The 16940-nt window shown below is 41.1% G+C and overlaps 2 protein-coding genes across 2 annotated transcripts in view; one reads left to right on the forward strand and one right to left on the reverse strand.

Moving 5' to 3' along the window:
- Positions 1-16940, forward strand: part of mtss1 (MTSS I-BAR domain containing 1) — a 656873-nt gene that overhangs the window by 577038 nt on the left and 62895 nt on the right. The gene's annotated exons all lie outside the window — the stretch shown is intronic.
- Positions 2850-16215, reverse strand: LOC311049169 (uncharacterized protein). Its single transcript, XM_084062649.1, has 5 exons — positions 15944-16215; positions 9099-9242; positions 6655-6747; positions 4883-4975; positions 2850-4280 (listed from the first exon to the last, which is right to left on the reverse strand). The coding sequence occupies exons 1-5, from the start codon at positions 16032-16034 to the stop codon at positions 3196-3198; spliced, it is 1506 nt and encodes a 501-aa protein (XP_083918775.1). The 5' UTR covers positions 16035-16215; the 3' UTR covers positions 2850-3195.

The following is a 16940-nucleotide window of genomic DNA, read 5'->3' on the forward strand; positions in this document are numbered from 1 at the left end:
TGCATATTTTCAAAACTTTGCCTCAAACATTTTTCAAGCGATGGCAGTGTGCGAGACTCTGTTATTCCTCAACAAATGTTAATCTATGTTCTATGCACTTGTCCAAAACAAATTCTTTCCACTGTGGAACATTTCTTTCCACTGTGCCTTTCTATTAGTTTTTTTGCTGCATTTTTATTTGTTTTTACTGAATGTAAGGGTTGTGTGTGTGTGTGTGTGTGTGTGTGTGTGTGTGTGTGTGTGTGTGTGTGTGTGTGTGTGTGTAAGAAATAGCACACTTTGTAGAGGCAGAGGTTTGGGTTGTGTAGTTACCTTGACATGACGTAACTAGTCCAAGTGGCGAGATATCTTGCTCCGTTGTGCAGTTGATTAAAAATGTATAATCCAAAAATAGTGTCTCATTGGGCTTCCATTTATGATGAAACAGCTCTCAAAGTCACTCTAATTAAACTATTCAACGTATCTCTTAGCACACGATTCCCGATGAAGCCCGTCAATTTGACATATGGCTCGAGTGTGTGCCGCAAAAACTGTGGGAGTAGTGGCAAAATGAAGTTTATCTGCCCTCTCGGGCAACCACACTAAATATATAGTTTGTCTTAATTTCAATACAGCAATGCATTGATATTAAAATGATAATGTACTTTGTATTGTGTACTTTCATAGTTCAGTGGAGAGACCAAAGGTCTCCTGGTACAGTATATGTGTGTAGAACCGTCCCTGAGCAAGGCACTAATGCCCTGCTCCCTAGATGCCATACATTACTAACACGCACGCACGCACGCACGCACGCACGCACGCACGCACGCACGCACGCACGCACACACACACACACACACACACACACACACACACACACACACACACACACACACACACAGATATTGTTCAATGTCTTACTGAATTGCAGTAGAATAAGTCTGTCATTGACATCTACTGGTACAAACGTTATATTGCATCTAGTGTGTGTGGAAGATCCAGGAGTAAAGCGGAAGCCCCCGCCTCTCCTCACTTCTGTTTTCTCCATAAGTTTCCCCTGCTCCACCAACAAAGCCGGACTTTTCCAGCTGTTACTGGACGCAACCACCGCAGCAACAACAACAACAACAACAACAGGGCCTTCCTCGAGCCCAGCGACACCCGATGACGTCACACGCCGCGCTACACCATCCCGTGCTGCCGTGCGGTGACCACGGATGACGTCACCCACCAATCCAGAGGTTCCAGAGCTGGCCATGCTGTGCCTGCGCAGAATACCTCTTCCACCAGCAACAACCATATCCTTAACCCAATCAATTCAATAACTAATATTCCTACTGCTGCTACTACTATGAGTACTACTACTATTGGCACCTTCCTAACTCTATGACTGGCTGCCTAGATAGCTTCCAAACCGCCCCCACAGATCTTCTTCTTCACTCTTCTAGTGCTGACCTGCTCAAAGTGCCTAATGACATAAAAAACACGGTGAAGCAGCATTCTGCTTCTGCGGGCCGACGGCGTGAAATAAACTCCCATTACACCTAAGACAGGCAGCCTCAGTGGATAGCTTTAAAGCACAGCTTAAGACCTATTTCTTTCCTATTGCTTTTAGTTGATTTTTAAATCTCTGTGTTGTTATTCGTCTCCTCACTGTTTTGCCTGATTCACTGCCTTTTTGCTGTTATTTTAATGTTTAATGCTTTTGCTTTATTGTTAAATTAGTTGTACTTTTTTTGTAATTTTATTCTTGCTCTGTAAAGCACTTTGAGCTGCATTTCATGTCATGAAAGGTGCTATACAAATAATGTGTCGCGTTCTGGGCCTGTCTCCTGCCTTGCCCCTCCCCCCCTCTGGTGTTCTCTGATTTTGGAACTTTTGCCACCTGCTTAATGACTCTTATTTAAATGCTTGAGTTTCACTGTGTTCTTTCCGGTGTTGTAAACTTGTGTCTCCTCCACAAGTGTCCTATCCGTGTCCTATCCGTCTGTTTTATCCAAACCTTAGTTGGATAAAACTGGTATCCCCACCTGGAGTTACTGTATAACTGTCCTATCCGTCCTGTCTGTATAAGTGTCCTATCCGTCATGTCTGTATAAGTGTCCTATCCATCCTGTCTGTATAAGTGTCCTATCCGTCCTGTCTATGTAAGTGTCCTATCCGTCCTGTCTGTGTAAGTGTCCTATCTGTCCTGTCTGTGTAAGTGTCCTATCCAATTGTTACAGTATCCGCCATTTCTCAGCCATTTCGTGATTATTCCTGTCTTACCTCACTTTGAAAGAGGCAAAGACTCTTTCAAAGTGACACATGTATTTATAGCCCGTTATATGTCACTAGCCAATCAGATCACACTATTTCACCGTATTGTCAAGTGTCACGTGAGGCTCGACCAATGTTTGCTTGGCTGACGGAAAGTGAAAACAAACTCTCCTGGCGGAGACAATAATAATGATAATAATAATAATAGTAATAATAATAATAATAATAATAATAATAATAAATGTAATAATAATAATAATAATAATAATAATGTATGCAGACTGGAAAATGAACACTTGCTCCCAGAATGTACCCTGTAGTATACTGTAGCTACATAGCTTAAGTACAAGTTATACATGCTGTAAAATGACTGTGCTGTTCACAATAGTTATGGGGTACACATAATTGAAAACATTTCTGTAATGATAAAGAGGACCTGTAGTGGTGAAACCTTTATTAAACCAAACAAACAAAAAATATCAATATTATTATATTATCTCAGGTGTAAAAGGGTTGAGTTCAGAAGAACACCTCAATAAACAAACAACTCTGTTGAATGTAAATAAGTAATCAAACAAACTCAGGCATCTACCAAAAACGCACTATGATAATAACACACACGTCAACATATTACATAACATATTCATGAATATAATAATGAACATGACTTTTTATCCTGATAACTGTGGACAGACACTGGTGCTGATATTGTTCTACCAATAATAACGTATGAGCTGGGGGGAATAATACTATAAGATAACAAAAAAGCATTTGAAATGCCATCACGTTGAATAGAAAATAACATCCATACACAAGATAAACAATAAGCCAAACACAAGCTACTGTGTTAAATGAATATGTTTATTGTATTCAGTCATGTTGATATTGTCAGATTATGTGATTCCTCTGCTTTATCCAGGATTAGACTGAATGGTCATATACTGTATTTGTCTGTGACTAACTTCCATTAAAGGGCTTTTCGCCCGTATGAGTCCTCATGTGTGTTTTAAGATTACCCTTTTGACGAAAGCCTTTACCACAAATTGTACAAGAAAAGGGCTTTTCATCTGTATGAGTCCTCATGTGTCTTTTAAGATCACCCTTGTGAAGACAGGCTTTTCCACAAACTGTACAAGAAAAGGGCTTTTCGCCTGTATGAGACATCATGTGTGTTTTAAGATTACCCTTGAGAAGACAGTCTTTACCACAAACTGTACAAGAAAAGGGCTTTTCGCCTGTATGAGACATCATGTGTATTTTAAGATTACTTTTGTGAATACAGCCTTTACCACAAACTGTACAAGAAAAGGGCTTTTCGCCTGTATGAGTCATCATGTGTATTTTAAGATTACTCTTGTGAAGACAGCCTTTACCACAAACTGTACAAGAAAAGGGCCTTTCGCCTGTATGAGACATCATGTGTATTTTAAGATGACCCTTGTGAAGACAGCCTTTACCACACACTGTACAAGAAAATGGCTTTTCGCCTGTATGAGTCCTCATGTGTGTTTTAAGATCACCGTTGCGAAGACAGCCTTTACCACAAACTGTACAAGAAAAGGGCTTTTCATCTGTATGAGTCCTCATGTGTGCTTTTAGAGTACTTTTATCAGCAAAGCATTTACCACAAACTGTACAAGAAAAGGGCTTTTCACCTGTGTGAATCATGTTTAAAGCTGACTGATCTCCCCTAGCCTCTTCCCACTCATCACTGTCTTCAGTGTCAGATTCAGAACAGTGTGAAGAGAGGAGCTGGTGATCACTAGTTGGTTGGGATGTTTCACAGTCCTCTACATCAGCTTGTGTTTTCATTTGTTCAGTTGAGGTGCTGGCTACAGGCTCTGTCTCTCTGTCTTCATCATCTTCTTCACTTTTCATTGCTAGTAATATCAACATTGACCCACCAGCCTCTTCTGGTCTTTGAAGTAGCTCCTCTTGTTCCTCTTTAATCTGTGGAGGTTGTGGTTCCTCCTGGACCAGACTGGGGCTTCGCTCCTCTTCAGGTGAAACCCCCTCTTTACACACAGGGACATGCAGGAAGTCTAGGAAACAATTACTCTATAAGTACTTTATTACTCTATAAAAGAGACTATAAAAAGGTTTGAATCCTGTACCTCTACTGCAGTGCCAGTGCAGAGTTGTGGCTGGAAAAAGTATCAACAGATAACTCTTCCCCCACATCTTCCAAAATTTAAATTTGATGGTGTGCTGACTGCGCTCTGTGCTGTAAATAGTGTGTCCGTTGTTTGTTTACATTGCAGCGCTCACATAGAAGATGCGAGACAATCTGAATCAGAGGCAGTCCCTATTTTTTTTTAAAGTACTAACTTCAGTGAGTCTTCTGCAGCAGGTTAGTTAATACTGAAGTAGAATTAACTGCAAAGCTTCAGTGAACCCATTAATACTTTTACAACCGAACCATCGTCCGATTCATGTTACATTTTGTTCGATGCAGGGGTCCATGCATCGATGTAGTCACATTGTTAATGCTAAAATCGATAATCTATATGAATCGGGTATCAATTCATATCGATAAGCAATGATTTTATTGGAGGAAGTGATCCGGTACCTTCAGTACCGGCCCACTTTCTTCAATAAAATAAATATAAAAAAATAAAATAAAGACAGCGTGCTTGGAACTTACTGAGATCCAGGTGGTCATCAGGTTCCTGTTTAATAGAAACAGTCCTGGCTGGAGAACTGATCTTCACCTGCAGACTGGAGTCCACACACTGGTCTGGAATGAAGGAATACAATGAATGATGTATTGATAATGATGTATTGATGTGACATGACTAAGGACTTTAATAATAAGGACTTTGATGTGACATGAATAAGGACTTAAATAACAACGACTTCGATGTGACATTAATAATGAATTTTATAATAAGGACTTTAATATGACATGAATATTCACACATAATAGTAGTAATAGCTTAAGTACAAGATATATAAGGTATTTCTGTAATGATAAAGCACACAGAGGACCTGTAGTGGTGAAACCTTTATTAAACCTAACAATACATATTAATAGTGTCTTTTGTTTGGCATTGTTTATCTTGTGTACTTTTCTCATTGAGTTCGATGCAGGGGTCCATGCATCGATGTAGTCACATTGTTAATGCTAAAATCGATAACCTATATGAATCGGGTATCAATTCATATCGATACCCGATTATTTTATTGGAGGAAGTGAGCCGGTACCTTCAGTACCGGCCCACTTTCTCCAATAAAATAAATAAAGACAGAGGCCCTCATTTATCAATGGAGCGTAAAAAACAGGGTGTTTTTTTCCATACATTCGCCCGTAGGGCAACGTCAAAGTTACATTTATGAAGCGATCCTATACAGCCAATCCTAGCGTACATTTGGTCGGAGCTTTGATAAATCTGACGGCTGAAACCGAGCGTCATTTGAATAACTCGCCCTTAATTATTCTCGAAACGCCCCAATTTTACGACATGAAGAACCAGAATACGACCAAACAGAGCATGGAAACCCAATAAGAAAGAGTTTCGCTTGCTCGCCTCGCCGCCTGTCAAGTCATGCCCGCGCTAGTCTGGGAGGCATTGCCTCGGAGTTTGGACAGCGGGGGCGCGGCCACTGCGTTGTGATTCAAATCAACAGCCAATGAAGAAAAGGGGGCGGGATCCAAATGCAGTGGGTGTTGCATCTAAATAGGATCGACGGGAAGCAATTTCCCCTTGAGAAATTTCGGCCGCCATTGTTGTGTACTGCTGTTTGCCTCTCGTCGGACTTTTTACACGAGTTGCACAACTCCAGACCGGTAAGAGGCGTGTCCGCTCAGATTCAGAGCGTAAATTACATCCCGCCCACAAATCCCAGGGCTCTGGCCCAGAAGTTCCTCGCCGAGCCGGCAAAAACTTCTGGGAACTCAGATTATGCCCGCGCGCACACACACACACACACACACCAAACTCCAGAAAATGCTCTCGCATAAGCGCTCGTATATTTTGAAAATAGCAGATCTACAAGCTCACATCGCTTCGCATTGACACGTTGTGAGCTTGTAGATCTGCTATTTTCCAATATCCAATGCAACCAGATCTGCAATCTTATCTGAATGACTGTTAAAGCAGTTTGTTTAAATTAGTTTATAAAATGTTATATTTTCACATTATTTATTAGATAATAAATGTGTTAGATAATATACATTTTTGGAGTGGATACATGTGTCCAGATGCCTGTCAGACGGTCAGACAATGCTGCTCCACAGGTCTACAATGGAACAAACGGGTGTAGCCAGAGCCAACAACTGCTCCAGACCTGACGTGAGATCTGAAGACAAACTCAAGATATATTGATAAATGCCGAAAGTTGCTATGATCTCGCCGTACGCCCATTATTTGGTCTACACCGCGTTGATAAATGAAGGCCAGAGTGCTTGAAACTTACTGAGATCCAGGTGGTCTTCAGGTTCCTGTTTAATAGAAACAGTCCTGGCTGGAGAACTGATCTTCACCTTCACACTGGAGTCCACACACTGGTCTGGAATGAAGGAATTACAATAAATACATGGCAAAGCAAATTTCGCAACGTTCAGCACGGCAACTCGCCCGCTCGGTGGTGCTTCTCGTGGCTCAAGTTCTCTTCAGACTGCGCTCCGCCGTCGCGGTCCAAAACTATACTTTATCGGCAAAAAAAGTGGTAGCATAGTTATTGGAAAAAGAAGTGTCGGCAGCGGGAGTCGAACCCTGGAGGTGTGGGTTGAGAGTCTAGTGATTAACAAGGCATGGCACTGAGGCCGGTGCTCCCAACTCTTATAATGCATAGGACCCGGATGCAAAAACTGGTGCGTCACAACTACTTGCTGCTTGGTAGATGCACTGTTCCAGCCAATCACAAGACGGAGGAGGCGGGACATGGTGCGCGAGTGATAGCAAACCAATTTTTTTAAATATGGATAATTCACTATGAGCACAGAGCACTTGATGAGCATTTAAAATAAATACATTATATTCTTATAGTCTTTCTAAGGAGTTTTCCTTATTTTTTTAGTCTTGTTCTGCTAGTTTTCTTGTTCTGCTAGTTTTCCTTAAATATGGATTAAACATGGGTATCTCATCACGCTTAGTGCGTTATGAGCCTTCCAGTTTAGTAGACCTTGTATTGTGAATTTGTCATTCCATGTACCGTTGTTCCCAATTACAAAAAAAGGTATAGGCCTACAGGGTTCCGAAAGGGGCTTATGTTGTGTGTGTAATAGCCCTGAAACATGACTGTCCCATCGCTGGCCATTTTCTTTTTTTGTTTTTGTTTTTTTTGTAATGTATCAGAGTGCAATACACCTCTTCTTTGCTCTTCCTCATGGCACTACTTGCTGACTATATGTCAGTCTACTTATGTGGATTATGCGGTCGACACACACTGACATTTTGCACCGTAATCCTGTGTATAACGCACTGACTTTTGACTTTTTTTTCCCAAGCACCTTAACTAACGTCCATAAGTATATCATGCACAGTATACATTGCTGCTATGTTCATGCACATATCTTATCTCAGGTACTAGTGTGAGTATATAGACACAAATTTCACCCACTTTTTTTAATTAAACCTGTGATGTGACAATAAACCTGATTCTGATTCAGAATATTTGAATATATATTTTTTAGAGTGAACATTTTTAACTCAAATCTTTGCTGCTGGGGTCCCTGGAACAAAATACTTTTCTTTGAAACAGTTTACCTTATCTGTGTGCTCCTGTTCCATTGTTTTGTATAAATGTATTTTTCTTGATCAATAAACATAATTACATAAGTTCTGCCTATGTGTTTTTCTATATTGTTTGTGTGTGTGTGTGTGTGTGTGTGTGTGTGTGTGTGTGTGTGTGTGTGTGTGTGTGTGTGTGTGTGTGTGTGTGTGTGTGTGTGTGTGTGTGTGTGTGTATGTATGTATGTATGTATGTATATATATATATATATATATATATATATATATAAATTAGTGCAGGTAGTGGGGGGGGACTATAAACCACCCCTCCCACTGGGGGTGGGGGGACGACAAGCCACAGCCCCTGGGGGGGGCTATAAACCACCCTTCCCACTGAGGGGGGGGGGGGGGGGGGGTATAAACTAGGGGGTTTATACAAGAATTAGCATGCAGAATGTGGGGTGGGTGGGTGGGGTTATAAGCCACAGCTTCCAATCAAACGTACTTTTCTGCACATGCTCAGAAGTGGTTGGGGTGGAAGGGTGAGAGGGGTGGGAGGGGTGGGTGTGTGAGGTCCTTGCTGGCAGACACCACAGGGGGTAAATGCAAATGAAGGACTCAGAAAAGGTACATACACCTGAATATGTGGGTGGTATGTGGGAGGTGGTACATTAATGAATGAGGGCAGCATACACACACATACTCCCTTAAGTATCAAGGGTATGCCTGAGGAATACCCTCCCAAAATCATTGCTTTTCACCCAGTGCATGTTAACATAAACGGTCAGAACTCAAACATGACGGCTCCGTTTGACACGTGGTCTGCACTCGTAGACACAGGGACATGTGCACGTTGTTTACAAACAGTCCATCGCGCATTCTAAAGGATTTTAACGGGGCCTATGGCGACGTGAAAAAAACAAAAAACAACAATAAAACCTTGGCACTGGTGAGTACATTCTGAGATTAGCCCTTGGCAGTGGATGTGTTAATAAAAACAATATTTCAACTTTTTTGGTTGCCAAAGCGTGACCCCAACGGCACCTTCCCCACTTTGGGTCGCGACCCATAGTTTGAGAACCGCTGGTCTTCATTATTCTAGAGCAGTGTCAAAGATCACCCTCCCCTGCCATGGTGGAAACCACTTGTAAACAAAAAATCGATAAAATAAAGTAAAACAATACATACCTATCCTGTACAACTTTACAACAGGTTGCAGTCTTGCATCAAGCAGTCCACGTCCCTGGTCCATCACTCGCTGTTCCTCTGAGAACGTTGAATATATTCCGGAGGCCATCTCTCTGGATACTATAGACCTCTCCCTGTGGTGGTCTGTGGAAAACACCAGTAGTAAAAACAAAAACAAACAAAAACTTTTAGCTATCATTAAACCTTACATACCGTATGTAATCAAATCAAACTACTGCGGTGGGCCATGATCCGGTCAACGATTAATTGTCCCAAAATAATTGCAATTATCGATTTGTGTTTTTGACATTGAACATTGGAACTGATGAATACAACTTAACATTTTTGTTTGTTTTTTAGGATTAATAATCACAAATTGCAAAGGGCATATATGACACATAACTTTATTATTGATATATTTAATAATTGTATACATGTAAAAAATAGCAGAAGTAGCTGATGTACAGGCTTACAACACTTCATGATGTGATGCGTTTTAAGCTTGTAGATCTGCTACTTCTGCTTTTTTTATATATTTGAAAATGTGTGAACATTTTTTCAACATGGAAACGATTATGAAGATTAGGCGAAAAGATTAGTACAAAATAAATGTGATTATCTCAAATAATTGTGATTAGACGATTATGTGTAATAATTGTGACAGGCCTACCGGTGTCAAATATTTAGTTTAGACCTGCCTTTTTTTTTTAGTAACACATTCACACGCTTTCGTGGTGCTTATGTCAACTTTTTATTCTCATTAACAGAAATATTGTGTTACCATTATCAATAACAGTATGTTGATAAGTTATAGATTAATAACATTACATTACATTACAGTCATTTAGCAGACACTTTGATCCAAAGCGACTTACAATAAGTGCATTCAACATAGGTAGGGAACAAAAATTAATCACAATATAAACGTTTTCATCAGTATCATGCAGCCCTAATGCACGTATGCCTGTTGTGTATATGTATGTACTGTACAAGATAACAGTGTTGTAGAAAACATTCAAGGCATATTTGCCAGCACTAGCCTATATATGGAGATCTCCATAAATGGAGACTATCAACTTGCAAAGTCGTCATAGATACCTGAACGCGTGTCATATATACGGAGTCTGACATCAGCAACCTCTGCTCAGATCTCCATATATAGAGAGATAACCGTCACGTCCAGGACTGATGGCATAGTCCCATATTCGGGCATAACCGACATAGGCCGACCCATATATGGAGATGTCTGACACTACTGACATCAACATGTGTTGCTGAGGTTACTGGGAAGTGCAATATGTGTACACATGATATGTTTTTCGTTTATGGGGGCCACCTTATTCTTTTCTTAATTACTTTATCCTTGTTTTTATTTTTTTATTTATTAAATGACTGTGGGACTGACTGACCTGACTTTGACCAAGGTTTTTTAATGTTCTTCAATGTTCAGTTCTCTTCTTTTAATACTGTTGTTGTCTGCAGAGGTACCAAACTATGTTTCGTTGTGTATGCAATGACAATAAAGCTCTTATCTTATCTTATCTATAGGGCCACAGCTACCCAGTATAAAAGGCTCGATGTGCCTTAGTTGGACACAGTTCCAGCATCGACCCCGAGCAACATTATAGTGGAGTCAAAAATGGAGGTTCCGTGACCATCCTCTGGCAAGGATGGTTTGACGATTGATTTGACCTCTATGGACCCTTTAAAAAAGATTTAGCCTCCAGGTCCCTCCCAAAAATCCCGGCATTTTTTGCTAGACAGCCAAATTCAAAATGGCGCCCGGCGCCATCTCTAAAAATTAACTTTTGATCTGGATGACCTAGAATCATGTATGAAGGCACTTTTCCATACAAGTCAACCATGAGGATTCCAGATCTGACACAATTTTAATTGTAAGACCTCGTTTTGACTCCGAAATTCAAGATGGCCGACATCCAGTAGAGTAAAAACGTATACCCAGGGGGCAAAGGGGGGTATGCTGCATTTGTAGAGCCATATGAAATCCGTTTTATTTTTTTCCCAATTCCGTTTTATTTTTTCCCAAATTCAGTTTTTTCCATTTTAATATTTCTGAATTCTGTATTTTGCTTTTTATGCTCATTTTTACCATAAAAAAAGTGTCTGGTAAGTGGAAATGAATAAATGTTCAAGATATAACAGTCCATACATGGCCCTTGTTGTGTTATACGCAAAAATGTTCCCAAAATAATTCGGTCTAATTCGGTCTGAGCATGCGCAAAATGGCGTCGCCCATGTATTATTGTTTCTATCGTCTTTCTAAGACTATTTCTACGTGGATTTTACTGTTTATAAAGTAGGATGTGGCCATGCAAAATGGTGGTGTCCCGTGGATTTGTAAAAATTTGCGGTAAAAAAAAATATTTTACCGCGATTTTTTTGCAATATTCCGTGTTTTATTCCAATTCCATTTTTATTGGTCATTTCCGCGATTCCGTCCGCGATTCCGTTAACACGGATTTCATATGGCTCTACATTTGCCCTGCCATAAAAGGTTGGTCACCAGAAATAATATCTATGACCCAGTAGGATCACAACCTATATGGACAACAAGGTCACCTTGCTGCTGGAAATCCAATATGGCCGCCTCAATATTATCAGAAAATAGCTTTGGCAATAACTTTTGAACCAGATGGGCTAGAAATAAAAACTTGGTGTCTATTTCATGGTTTCAGAGCATGAGAAACTCAATGGAATACTTATCTTTATGATTGGGTGTGTCTGGACCTTTCATTTGCATATTTCCAAGATGGACGCCACGCGAAAATTAGTTTTACTATGACTTTTACAGTGACAGCTGGCTGTTATTGCTTTTTAAGCAATATGAACACATTTGGTCAGTTTGAGCTTTAATTTATATGTTGTCAATATGGCTGCAGTCATAAATAATGTATGGTATTACATTTTCCCTCAGATTTATTGATTTATAGATCTATAGTTGTGGGGGAGAAAAAGCCCACAATGTATCTTATGTATCATTTTAATAAACTAAATACAATATAAACAGACACATGCACACTCCAAGACTTGCCAAAAACTTCAACTTTAGGGCTATACAAATTAACATAGTGGTATGCATTCAAGTAACATAACAAAAGATAGACTACTTAGTGACAAATAGAGTAAAGGCGGAGTTGAGGTTGCCTATAAAAGGTTCATTTTGACCTCTATGGTGCCAAGCCAATGATACTATGGTACAATGCTATTCACTGTCACTGTTGTCATGTGTTGCACTGATCTTGCTGCATCATGTCTCTAGTCCCTGGCAACGGCATCCTAAGTAGCATGGAATTGCCTTCTTTGCACGGGAACAGTTTTTCTGGCAGCCTTTGATACAGCTGCATGATATTGCCTCATTCATTGACACAGGCCAGGCTGGCTCGGTAGATGCAAGGGGGACTGCATTGCTAGCACTGAGAGACCATCCATACTCTGTGAAAGAAGGAATATCCGGCTTGGCGATATGTGCACATTTATCTATTATGGTTGCTAGAACAGCTCTTCTCAGGTGCAGGTCAAAGGCATTCTCTGTCGGGGGAGGAGCTTTAAGAGGGTTGATCTATTATTGAGGAACTTGTACACTCTAAGCTTACTCAGGTCAAAATCCTCCTGGTGGTCCGCTTTGGATGTATAATATACAGCAATTGTGAGGTCTCGTGCCTTATTGATGGACGTCATCTCAGAGGGAATCATAAGAGTTTTCACCAAACTCCTCAAGTGCAGAGATCCAGACGCATGATGGCCTTGAACCTAGCCTTCTTCCCAGTGAAGAAGGGATAGCTGGTGGTACAGTATCTCTGCCACTTAAACTATGGATAAAGGGCAGGGCACGACACTGTGGGAGCCCCAGTGCTGATACCATTTGATGGATAGGAAGGTATGAATTTTGCTCTGTTCTCACCCACAGCTCTGGAAGGCATCTGAGATGGGTTGCTGCATAGTAAAGGCACATGATGATGATGTCTGTGTCATTGGCATGGATGACAACTCTGTCAACTTTGTCATTCTGGACACTGTACAGGGTGTGGAGTATTATTCTTGTATCAGCCTCCTGTTGTGTGGATTCTAGTGCAGGGACATCTTCAATAGACCCCTCCTTGATCACCACACTCCTTGTCTCTTCTTTAAACCCCCCACCCAGGTAAAGATGTGTTGGACCAAGGGTCGACTTAAGTTGCTCATTTTCACACCATTCGTCACAGAGGAAACTCAATAGGTTTGCCTTGTTAGCTGACACAGCAAAAAACTCCTGAGGATCTGGAGCTGTGTAATGCATACTGACTTCATATTCTTTGGTAGGTTTTGGTCAAGCATATCTGTGTTCTTGCTCAGCTGTCTTAAGACTAGGTCCACTGTACCGGTCAAAACAGAAGTGAATGATCTCTGTGCCAGCAGGCACATCATTCAACAGCAGACGTTGGTATCGTTCAGCGATTGTTCCAAATGCTTCACCTTTCAGGAACGACCAATGGCGCATGGCATACATGGCATCAATAACTACTGCTGTTTTTATGTCTTCTGTAGGCAGGTCAGGGATGTTTGGTCTCCTCTTTCAGGACCTTAACAAGGCTTGCCTTTGTACCTGTTCTCATCCTGCCATCTTCCTGGAAGAGGGAAGTCACTGCACTCGTGGTTGGCTATAAAGTCAACAAGGTTGAGTTCTCCACCACTGGCTATGATTTGGGTCATGCGCAGGAGGGCAGTAATTTCATTGCTCTTGCCAGGTGCTGAGGTTTTCCCCTTAGATTTTTTAGATTTTGTGTTTTGAGTGTAGAAAGTGTTAAGCTTCATTATGCTTGTCTTCTTCTGTTCACTGGACAGTGACTCACACAGTGTCTTCAAACCCAGTTCTTTCACACTCATCAAGTCGTCCTTGACTGTGGAATCAGCACACTGTCCTGTAGATATGTTGATCAAGGATGATGTGCTCACTGTAAATGGGTTAGTCTCCACTGCTGCCTTGACTACCATCTCTGCATCCCGGATTACACGACTCTGACCAGACTCATGGTGTGGGTCTGCCACATTGACAACATATAAATTAAAGCTCAAACTGACCAAATGTGTTCATATTACTTAAAAAGCAGACTTTTTGCCATAACAGCCAGCTGTCACTGTAAAAGTCATAGTAAAACTCATTTTCGTGTGGCGTCCATCTTGGAAATATGCAAATGAAAGACCCAGACACACCCAATCATAAAGATAAGTATTCCATTGAGTTTCTCATGCTCTGAAACCATGAAATAGACACCAAGTTTTTATTTCTAGCCCATCTGGTTCAAAGGTTATTGCCAAAGCTATTTTCTGATAATATTGAGGCGGCCATATTGGATTTCCAGCAGCAAGGTGACCTTGTTGTCCATATAGGTTGTGATCCTACTGGGTCATAGATATTATTTCTGGTGGCCAACCTTTTATGGCAGGGCAAATGCAGCATACCCCCCTTTGCCCCCTGGGTATAGGTTTTTACTCTACTGGATGTCGGCCATCTTGAATTTCGGAGTCAAAACGAGGTCTTACAATTAAAATTGTGTCAGATTTGGAATCCTCATGGTTGACTTGTATGGAAAAGTGCCTTCATACATGATTCTAGGTCATCCAGATCAAAAGTTAATTTTTAGAGATGGCGCCGGGCGCCATTTTGAATTTGGCTGTCTAGCAAAAAATGCCGGGATTTTTGGGAGGGACCTGGAGGCTAAATCTTTTTTAAAGGGTCCATAGAGGTCAAATCAATCGTCAAACCATCCTTGCCAGAGGATGGTCACGGAACCTCCATTTTTGACTCCACTATTAACAAACAGAGAGAGAAGCATCAAGAGATTCCAGTCATACTCGATTCTATAGCCTGACACATATTCTCATAGGGGCTTTCAGATTTGGATAACGAGCCAGCCGATGAAGGGTTTTTACAAGTGTAGTACAGTCAGACTGCTCACCTGCTGTGCTCATTAACACCAATCAAACACCACGCACACACACACACACGATATAGTGGTAGGCCACCACCAAAGTATTAAAACACTCATATTAATGGAAATATACCTGAATACACAGAAGTGCAGCTAGTTTTGACGTTTCATTGCAATTTTATCCCCTTCAATTAACAACACTTGCCAAACACACTGAAAAAGTAAGCTGATCATAACTGATGTCAGGCTGAAGCCTAATTTATGCTCCATCGTGCGACAATTAAGACAGCAGACCTGGTTCTCCAGAGTGAGTGACACCCACAGCCACAATACCAATTCAATTCAATTCAATTCAATTTTATTAGAGTGTCAAATCACAACAAGTTGTCTCCAAGTTGTCTCTACAATGTGGAATGCCCTGACATCATTCATTAAACGATTCCAAAACTGGCCTGCAAAATTATCTGTCAGAAAACTACAAGCGCCTCCGATCTGGTACGCCCCAGATTTAGCACAAACATGATTTAGCAAAAAATCATTCTACAACTCTGCCACTATAATGTGGAATTCCCTGACCATCCCCAACCATTAGGTGTCGCATGGTTGAAAGTATCGGAGAACATTTGGAGAAAATGGCCGGCGATCGGATTAAAATGCTTTTTATTTAACAATACGGGAGATACGGGTACTTAATGTGGTCCGCATCGCGAGGTAACATCCGTGGCTCGGTGGTAAGCACTTTATGTTTGAAATCTGAACGTTTATGTACATGTGAGAGTTGGCAATGTAACAAAAATCGAACACTGCTATAAACCAGGGGGACATGGCACACAAGCGTCATGTGAACCATGGCTATGTGTGTAACAGACATACCTACAGTGTTTTAGTTTGGTGTTGTGTGTGTAACAGACATACCTGCAGTGTGTAGATCAATATCCAGCAGTTTGTTTTGTTTCTCCAGCAGAGTTTCTAGTGTCTCTAGCTCTCTATGGAAGAGGTTGCACATGAACTCTGCAGCCGCACTGAGGCGCTCCAACACAAGCACTCTGACGAGCTTCACACTACAAACATCAGCACCACGCTGCTGTTTGTCCAAGACACACACTCCTCTCCCACCGACGTCATGTGTTCATTTATCTTCAGCCGTACAGACTCCATTTGGCGCGTTTATAAACTCATTTATGACACGTTTTTCACCGCAACGAGTTATGAGTTATAATATATCGGGTTATACTGTATATCGGGCCAACTCTATGGTGCGTTCCAGACTGAGTTATGGTCATAACCTCTATGCATAACACCCACTCAGTACTTCCGGGGCAACATGTTTCACACATGCGCATTACACGCTCAAGGACATAGATATATATAAAGGCTAGATGACTCACCCGCGCTGCTGGCCAATGGAGTACGACGTCGCCACATGGCGGCCATCTTGGGACGGTCATTCATAACATTATGTCTATGGTGCATATACTTTGAAATAACCATAGCGTGCTCAATTTTCATCCGATTTTCAAACGGTTTGGTGTTTTGTAAACACCAAAGATGTAGTTATGATATTATTGTATTTTAAAAAAAAAACATGATTATAATTATAAGTATGCAGTATCATAACTACATCTTTGGTGTTTACAAAACACCAAACCGTTTGAAAATCGGATGAAAATTGAGCACGCTATGGTTATTTCAAAGTATATGCACCATAGACATAATGTTATGAGTGACCGTCGCAAGATGGCCGCGGTTGAGCTACGCTTGCGCCGCCCCTTGAGCCATCTAGCCTTTATATATATCTATGCTCAAGGAACTGTGTGTTGCCATAATGCCTTTCGCAACCTGGTGGAGGGAGTGTGTACTGTCACTGAAGAAAGAAAGAAAGAAAGAAAGAAAGAAAGAACAGACAGACACT

Source organism: Gymnoscopelus microlampas, assembly GCF_963454915.1.
Source record: "Gymnoscopelus microlampas genome assembly, chromosome: 7".
Lineage (NCBI taxonomy): Eukaryota > Metazoa > Chordata > Actinopteri > Myctophiformes > Myctophidae > Gymnoscopelus > Gymnoscopelus microlampas.

Bases quoted from the DNA above. Each gene is read 5' to 3' on its own strand.
- LOC311049169 (XM_084062649.1), bottom strand. From the start codon at position 16,034: ATGTGCAACCTCTTCCATAGAGAGCTAGAGACACTAGAAACTCTGCTG. The intron at 6,748-9,098 runs GTATGTATTGTT...CCTTCATTCCAG, and splicing joins TGTAAAGTTGTACAGGATAG to ACCAGTGTGTGGACTCCAGT. The intron at 4,281-4,882 runs GTAAGTTCCAAG...ATTGTTTCCTAG, and splicing joins TGATGACCACCTGGATCTCA to ACTTCCTGCATGTCCCTGTG.